The sequence below is a fragment of the Hemicordylus capensis genome, chromosome 6, assembly GCF_027244095.1.
Source record: "Hemicordylus capensis ecotype Gifberg chromosome 6, rHemCap1.1.pri, whole genome shotgun sequence".
NCBI lineage: Eukaryota > Metazoa > Chordata > Lepidosauria > Squamata > Cordylidae > Hemicordylus > Hemicordylus capensis.
The window spans coordinates 106,555,160-106,564,121 of NC_069662.1; the positions used below are offsets into that span (position 1 = coordinate 106,555,160).

The 8,962-nt window shown below is 42.5% G+C and overlaps 1 protein-coding gene across 6 annotated transcripts in view; it reads right to left on the bottom strand.

Annotated features, from left to right (window-relative positions):
* Window positions 1-4,460, bottom strand: part of RBMS3 (RNA binding motif single stranded interacting protein 3) — a 1,053,558-nt gene extending 1,049,098 nt beyond the window's left edge. For 5 of the 6 annotated variants that reach the window (XM_053260504.1, XM_053260503.1, XM_053260501.1 and 2 more), the window contains exon 1: window positions 3,524-4,460. In XM_053260504.1, the coding sequence (XP_053116479.1) occupies window positions 3,524-3,706 (183 nt within the window). In that variant the 5' untranslated portion in view covers window positions 3,707-4,460. The remainder of the gene's footprint in view (window positions 1-3,523) is intronic. The other variant, XM_053260506.1, reaches the window with a different exon arrangement.
* Between the last annotated feature and the right edge of the window lie 4,502 nt (window positions 4,461-8,962).

Below are 8,962 nucleotides of genomic sequence, written 5' to 3' on the forward strand. Positions count from 1 at the left end.
TCCAAGGTTGCAGGCAGGAATCTCTCTCAGCCCTATCTTGGAGAAGCCATGGAGGGAACTTGAAACCTTCTGCTCTTCCCAGAGTGGCTTCATCCCCTGAGGGGAATATCTTACAGTGCTCATACTTCTAGTCTCCCATTCATATGCAACCAGGGCAAACCTTGCTTAGCTAAGGGGACAAGTCATGCTTGCTACCACAAGACCAGCTTGTAACACTCATCAATCACATTCATAGTTAGGCTGAAATAATCATCTAAGGCTTGAAGAGCAGCTTCATAAGAATTGGCATCCCCTTCCAAGTTGGCAGGAAAGGGATTATATATACTTTTGCCTTCAGGGCCCAGGCAGTGAAGCAATATAGCCTTCTGTTTTGCTGGAGTAAAATCAGGGGTCTGTATGGTGAGGAGGTAGTTGCAGAAATAGGACTTCCATTGTTTCCAGGAAAGAGCAGGTTCTCCTGGGGTGGATAAGAAAAAAAAAGTGGTGGGATCTGAACTCCGCACCCACACACACACACACACACACTCTCTCTCTCTCTCTCCAGGATCCCCACTGGGACAAACTTCTAAACAACAAAACCTAAAATATTAGTAGACAGACTACAACTTATACTTCATGTGATTGTTAGGAGGCTGAACAACATGAATATCACACAGATTTCACACTAAACATTCCTCATGGCTGCAGCAGAGGGGGAAATACAGGAGCCAAGCCCCTTCCATTGTTTTTGCTGAGACCAGTTGTTACCTGGCTCCTCCCTTCCAAGAGCTGAGCCTATCTGCAAGCAGCCAGCCATTCTCCATCAGAGATATTGATGGAAGTTTTAATAAATGTGTTGCTTGTCATGGATATTGTAAACCTCTTTGGGAAGTCAGGCTGAAAAGCAGAATAAAAAACTAAAAATTAAATACAAGTAAATGCTGTACGAAATTTTAAGTGTTTCGAGACACTGAAGGGTGAAACTGTGCATCCTTGTTCATGCATGTGTATGTACTAGCTTATAAAATATTGACTTTAAGCTTTTAAATAAAATACAATACTAATTATCCAAGATAGTTATTGATTGTCTGTAATCAGTGGACATGATAAAATATCTAAAATATTAGTATTAGTAAAATACTATGCACCCAGAATTGACACGTTATTTGTCCCTTGCCTTCCAGACCCAAAACAGAATTCTTTAGTCAGTAAAGAAGGTAAGATCCACTTTAATCCTGGGTACCCATGGGGACTTAGTCAGCATATTGTCTGAAAAGCCACAGCTGAGAAAAAGCAGTCCTCTGTTCCTGTCTCAAGAAGCTGATCACCAACATAACATAAAACCCATCAGTGGAAGACTCAATTATGTATGCCTTTTAATTAGCTATAAATCTACCCGAGTATCTTCCGCTGCTTCTTTCACCTGCAGACATGCATTATTTGGCTTCCTGTTACCAGCTGCTAGTAAAACATTAGACAGAGTGCACAGTGCATCTAGAAGTAACTACTGATCACAGATTTCTGCTGATGGCAGGCTTTTGAAATGCTGAAGGCATTGGCACAGCCGCCATAGATTTCAGCAGTAGCTCCTGCTGTAGATTTTAATTAACGTGCAAGCTAATATTTGAGAAATACATTTAAAGTTCCAAGCTGAAACGGTTTGTAGTTCTGAACTGTCAGAATCATTTGCATGTGTTATGGCAATATACTGTCACGCCCAAGTAAAATATTAATGATGTCACACACAACTAAAATGAAATCTTCCTTTGTGAAGGCTAACGGCATGTTTAAAATCTGAAAAATATCTAACTATCTTTGAGAAGTAGATAAATATGCACAAACCTATATTGTTGGCATAATGATCAGCCTAGGGCATTCCACTATTTTTGCAGTGGGCCGAAGGGAGGTCAAAATGATAACAATGGCACTGATGTTACAAATTAGCCAATAGATTGAATAGTTAAGAAAGCTGAATATTGTCAACCAACAGGCTGTCTTGAAAGAGAAGAAATTCAGTAAAAAGAGTATTTGTCTATCAACCACAGAAATTAGATATCCTATGTATTTTTGTTCCATCATTTTGAATAATGTAGCACAACAAGAGGGGAGCACCCAATCAGCGCAGGTCAGCAAAGAGGAAGTGCAATAATAGGTGTGTACTGGGATGCATTAAACAACAGAAAACTTTATCTTTTAGTTTAAAAAATCTAGTTTGCCATGATTATTGGATGACTCCTATGATTTGTGTATAATGTTTAATGCTTGCTGCCAATTTCTGTATTGTTTATTGTGTGGCTTTTCCCTTACATATTTCTAAGACAAATCAGAACTATCCCATGTAGTAAACCCACATCATGAATCACACATCATTTCCAGGATAGTGCAACCATCTACTTTTGAAAGAGGTGGCAATTTCCTAATGCGATAGTTGCCCACAGGAAAGACTGCAGATCCTCCAATGAAATATAATTCACTTTTAGCAGGACGTAACATTTGAAGCAATCAATAGTCATGTTTGCTGTTGCAGGAAAACGGAGGCCATCTCTGTTGCAAGCCATACACCATTTATAGTCTTCAGTTATTAAACCCATGCTGGGAAATATTAATGGAACGGAAGGCATGCCTGCAGACAGGAGAGCTAATCAATGCACTTTGCTAACATGATCTTTAGTGGGGTTATTCTCCCTCCCTCTCTTGCTGCCTGCTTTAGAATTCATGGAGCAGAAGATCTATCAGCACAGCACCAAGGAAGGCAAGCTGACCCATTTCTCTGCTGAACTCAAAGCTTGCTCTTGGCTCAGTAAGAAGCAGCCCGTCTACAATGACACAGCAAGGATGGAGCAACCAAAATGTGCAGGGTCCCTCCTCCTTTTCCAAACTCCCCCGTTGCCCCTTGGTATTTATAAAGTACATTTCAGGTCTGCAATCAACCTCTGCATTTAGACATACTGGAGAAGAGAGACTTTAGCCCACGACATCGACAAACCAAACTTTTGAGTCAGCATTTCTCTCTTCTATCTCCATTTGCACTATCCAACTAAGGCACTGGACCCAGAAACATGCACTTGAGGGGATGCAATCCATTATCCACGCTTGGAACGGGCAGAGAAGGGTTTTCTAACAAGTGGCTATTTCACTCCCCTTAATCTTCCTTGTCCTTAAACAACCTTAAAGCCCGCTTGTCCTTATGCCAGACTTCATCGTTCAGATTTAGGATGGTGGAGGACCACCGCCGTTTAAAGCATCCAGAACAGGATGACAAGACGCGCCCTTCGAATGTGGTGCTTCTTGTGTCGGCATTTGGTCCGTGCAATGCATTCGCTGAGATTAAAATCGAGGACACATTTCTCTCATACCGGGAAGGCTGGATCCTTGCACTTCTTCTCCATTCCAGATTGGATCCCCACCCCCTTCCCATCATTTCCTATCCGCCCCCCCCCCGGCCCCCGCTCCCTGCGCGCCCAGTTTCTTAAAGGTGGCTTCTCCCGTCCCTCCTGCATACTGGCGATTTCCGCCTGGGAGGGAAGCGGAGTTGGGAACCTACCTTTTTGTCTTCCTTCTCGCTGCCTTGCCTCTTCTCTGGCGGCGGCTGCTGCTGATTGCTGTCACCGGCAGTTTCCCCTGCCTGCCCATCCTGCTGCTGCTGCTGCTGCTGACAGCCTCCAGACCCCTGCGCGTGGGGGATGGGCTCCGGGCACTGAGAAACTCCCTTAACATCCATCTCCATCTTCCAATCCACCGGATTGCAAACAAAAGCAGGCGAGAACGACTTCCCGCCCTCGACGTCGCTATTTCTCAGGATTGTTCTTTCCTTTCCTTTCCTTTCTTTCTTTCTTGCTTTCTTTCTTTCCTTCCTTCCTTTCTTTTTTTTAAGGAGGAAGCCTGCCACACTCACATGGTTTCTCTCCGCCTCTCCTGCACCGATCGGGTGGCTGCGATTTCACGCGCACGCACGCACACACACACTTTAGATCCTCCAGACTTTTGCAGCCAACGTGGGCGTCTGACTGTCGTAGCTGGTGCGGGGTGGCCTTCCGTTGCCCCGCGGCTGGCGAAGCAGATCGCCTTGAAGATCAACTCCCAGTCCTCTTCTTAACTGGGGTGATTATTTACTTTGTTGGCGGACTACCCGTATATCCCAGGCCCGGACAAGCCTGTGGGGTGGGGGGTGGTATTTTCTGTGCAATGTTTCCCCTCCCCGCACCCTTCTGGGTTGCTGCTGCAGCCTTTCGCCAAAAAGTTCGATTGGCGGGAGAAGAGGACGCCCCCAGGTCGAGCCAGCGAGGGAAACTGGCGGTAATGTCAAGTAAAAGTTAAACCGCCGCCCCTCCTCCACTCCCTCCCTGCCTGCTGTCCAGCTCCTCAGCAGGCTCAAGACGCTGACAGGAAAAGCGAGCAAATGACCTGGGCAAAGGGCTGGCGCTGGCGAGGGATCGAAGGCGACCATTTAGCTGAGGCTGGCTTTTCCTGGGGACCCCGCCTCCCCCCCCATCGCCCCCCTCCTCCATAGCAAATGTCTCCTTGATGTTAATCTCCTCTCCCTGCTCGCTCGCTCGCTCTGTGTGTTTCCCTCTGTATACAGAAATATGTGTGCGGCTGGAGCTCCCTCTCTAGTCTGGCAGCGCCAGGCAGTATTGCACAAGGAAACTAGAGTAAAGGGGGCGGGGGAGAAACCCCCTCAGCAAACGCAGACAAAAACATTTTTGAATCCACTGGGCGTTACTGATTCGTCCGATTACACTTACTCAGTTCAATGAATAATAGTAACATTGGTAAATGTAAAGAGGGGGAGAGCAAGAAGCCTGGGATTCCACTCTGAAAAGTGAAGTGATGTGTCTCGGGGCATGTGCAGAGTCCCCACTGCTCCGTTAGGCATAGGCAGAAGTTGCAGGACCCAGGGCGACATGTAAGCAGAGGTGAGCCCCAGCATTTCTGCTATGTGAAACGACCTACTGAAGAGCAATGTACACCATTGAATAAAAGACAAATCCAAATCCCATTCCTGATAGTAAGTAGAAAGGGGGAAATGCAGTCACTGGCTAGTGTAAATTGGGAGAAAATGGTGATTATGAGTATGCTGCCTGCCAACTAGCAGACAGATTAATAGGCTTGTTCTATTCAATAACTGAATGAAGGGCAAGCTTTGATCTGTTCATATTTTAATCAGGACTCTATCAAGTGACTAGGCTGCATTTCTAAATCTAAACTAACATTGTCTTAAAGAGCTGCTGCTTTGAAAGTTACCTGGAAACACTGTGTGGATATAAGTCTGAAGATATTAGCATAGCATTCCATTTTTAAAAAAAAATCCAGATAGAGTAAGCTCCTTAACAAACAAATATCTCATTCCATGCAGAATATTTCCCAGTTCACAAAAACTACCCTGCTTGTGTCAGCTGATGGCCTGACCCAAAGATATTCTGAGAAGATGCTCTCAGTGGCGTGACATGGAACAGTTTGGTACTTTGCCTGAAGTATCCAATATAACAGAAATAGTTTGGTAACTTCCATATATGTTGGCAGCTCTGGCAGCTGAAGTGAATAGACAGGAAAATGAAACATTAGCAATGCTTCTAAAAGATCCATCATACCAATAAATGCAAGCTGTGTTTTAAAACAGAAATAATTCACAATATACAACAGCAAGTTAAAAATGCATTCACTATCTGCTTCAGCCTGTTTCAACTGAATGCTCAAGTTATTCATAAGAGAATGAATATTCAACACATATATAATGTTGTAACCACAGGGTTTTTCAACTGCATTTACTTGCAACCCTGTTCTTGTGCCTTGAACCATTCTAATGGATTTTACTATATCATCATTTAATTGATTCTTGTTATCATCATCAGAGGTTGTTGATACAGCTGTCCAGGCAGCCTTGATTCCCCCACTCCTACTTATGTGTAGGATATTAAATGCCCACTTCAAAGCTTCCCATCCATTCTAAGCTGTGGGTTTCTCATTTGGATCTGCACTGTTCCAGTAGTTTAATTTCTTGCTGGAAATATTGGGTTTTGGGTACACATGATTCTGCCATCTCAGACCTAAATTGTGCCAATTCACACAGCATCTGAAATACTAGTTGGGTGACAGATTGTGCAACTAATAACATTTTAGAGTTAATTAAAAGTGTTGTCTTCTTTGTTGCATTATTGATTTACACAGCAACTTTTGCCATGGTCGCTAGCCACTTGTTTACAAAGTTAATAAAATGATAAATTACACCCAGGTCTCTCTGTAATGGGGAGCATTAAAGAATTGGTGTTGTGCTATTAGGAAATAAAATCAAACCTGAAGTTAAAATGAGGATTAACACAAAGGTACTACTACTTTTACTACACATATTTATATACCACTTTCCAAACAAATTTCTGAAAGTGGTTTACACAGAAAAACAAAATAAAAAACAAATAAGATAGTTCCCTGTCCCCAAAGGAGCAGTTCCAAGGTTAATGGAACCATGCATACCACCATGCTCCCAATGACTGTAGCCACAAGGAAACCCCCAGACCAACACTATATATGCCCACTGGCAAGAGACCACCCCCACCACAAAACAACCCAAATATTGCAGACAGTGTCTAATATGTGCAAAACATGCCAGTAACAGAACCAGAAGCAATATCCAAACATTCTGATTCCATTACCGACATACCCTGAATATCTCATTATCACCAGCGTTAAAAGGCCCTTCAAAAATACAGCCCCACAGAAGGAGATGTTCTCCCACCAGAGGGCACACACAAGAACCAGAAAATTCACCCATGGCCAAAGCCACCAAAAAAATGGCAACATGCCCAACTCTGCCACCCCAGAATTAACCAAAGGGCTCACGATCTAAAATAAACATAAGGCAACAGCAACAGCCACTGAAGAGCTACTGCTGTGTTGGGTTTGGGTAGGGCCCATTACTCTCTCCCTCCTAAACAGAAGAGAATCACTGCTTTGAAAAGTGCCTCTTTACTCAGCTAGAGAACCACATCTCACCATAGCTGGAGCTTACAAGAGTAAGGAGAATTGCCAAGGCAAGCTCACTCATTCCAAAGGCATGAGTCCCTAAGGGAGTCGACTCTGAAACATTTAACAGTAGATGCCAGGTTAAGCCTGCTAGATATTCTGGGTGGTCAACATTCCATTAGATTCTAGATCTAAATACTGAATGTCTAGATTTCAGAATCTAGATTTCCAGCTGTTTTTGTCCTATTGCAACTTCATAGCTATCTCATCATGTGGAATGTTGTGTTTTCAACCAACATAACTGGACAAACCATTGTTTTTGGACATTTATAATTCTCTCTTCGGAGATATACAAAAATTGCTTGTTCACCACTATCATTTTTGTTATATTGTGTGATAAAGCATCTTGCAAGATTGAAAAACACTGTAACCATGAAACAACATATACTGTTTTAATTGTATTACTTGCATTCCTATAGCTGTATTGGGTTCTTCCCATTTTTGCCTTAGATTTCAGAACAGAACAGAAAAAGATTCCTTTATTACCACCAAGGACAGCTCCAGAGGGAGAGCAAGGGAGCAAGAACCCTTTCATAAAAATAGCCCCCCCAGCTTCCGCCCTGCCCATTTCTGTTTCCGAAACCTAACACGTGAGACACAACTCACCCACCCGAAAATGCAATTTGCCCTTCCTGTGTCTTCCCCTCATATTTTTTTCCTAGTGCTGCCAATGATGATAATAATATCTAACACTCATTTGGAAAATACTAGTCTACGTATTCTAATGTCTCTTGCATTTCCTTAGGAAAGTCCATCACTTGTAGAATGTCTTCTGCAGGAGTAAAATATTTGGTTAAGGGGTTTATTCATTCATTCATTCATTCATTACATTTTTATACCGCCCCACACTCGTGTCTCTGTGTAGTTCACAATGATAAAACAACATATAAACACATATAAAAACACATAAAAACAATTAAAAACTAACAATTTAAAAATCAATCACAGAATTAAAAACCTATACATTATTAAGAAGCTGAAAAAGCCTGAGTAAAAAGATGGGTTTTTAAATATATATTTTTTAAATTGTCAGAGATGGGGAGGATCGTATCTTAATAGGGAGTGCAGTCCATAGTCCCGGAGCAGCAACTGAAAAAGCCCGTCTCCATGTGACAAGTAGATCATCTGTGACAAGTTTCTGTGACAAGTAGATCTCGTGATGGCAAGGAAGTCAAATTAAAGGACTTCTTAAGTCAGGGATGACTGAATCTTTTCTATATAGATACACACACAAGGATGGCCTTCTGACGACATGACAATCTAAAAAGCCACACATAGCAATATATTCCAAAAGCAACCTAGAAATATTATTACATTGCCAATGAAAAGGCAGATAATTACTACCTCACTCTAATCCTCTCTGCCCACAGTATCAGTCACAACCATCTAATTTAAGATAATGGTAGCTTTGACATTTGTGTTGGGGGGTGTCAAGTTTTGATTTTGACTTTGAATTGTGGTCTTTAAATTTGAACAGATGATATTTCAACTGGTAAGTAACCACAGCCCTCTTTGAGAGTGTCAACAGGCATGTGGATAAAGGTGATCCGGTTGACTTAGTATATTTGGACATTCAAAAAACTTTCAACAAAATTCCTTATCAAAGACTCTTGAGAAAACTTAGCAGTCATAGGACAAGGAGACAGGTTCATATGTGGATTGGTAACTGGCTGAAGGACAGGAAACAGGGTAAGTATAAATGGACAGTTCTCTACATGGAGGGAAGTAAGAAGTGGGGTCTTGTACAGGGATCTGTACTGGGACCAGTGCTTTTAAAATTCATACATAAATTATCTAGAATTTGGGGTAAGCAGTGAGGTGGCCAAATTTGCAGATGACACTAAACTATTTAGGGTAGTGAAATCCACAACAGATTGTGAGGAGCTCCGAAAGGATCTCTCCAAACTGGGTGAGTGGGCAACAAAATGGCAAATGCATTTCAATGTTAGCAAGTGAAAAGGGA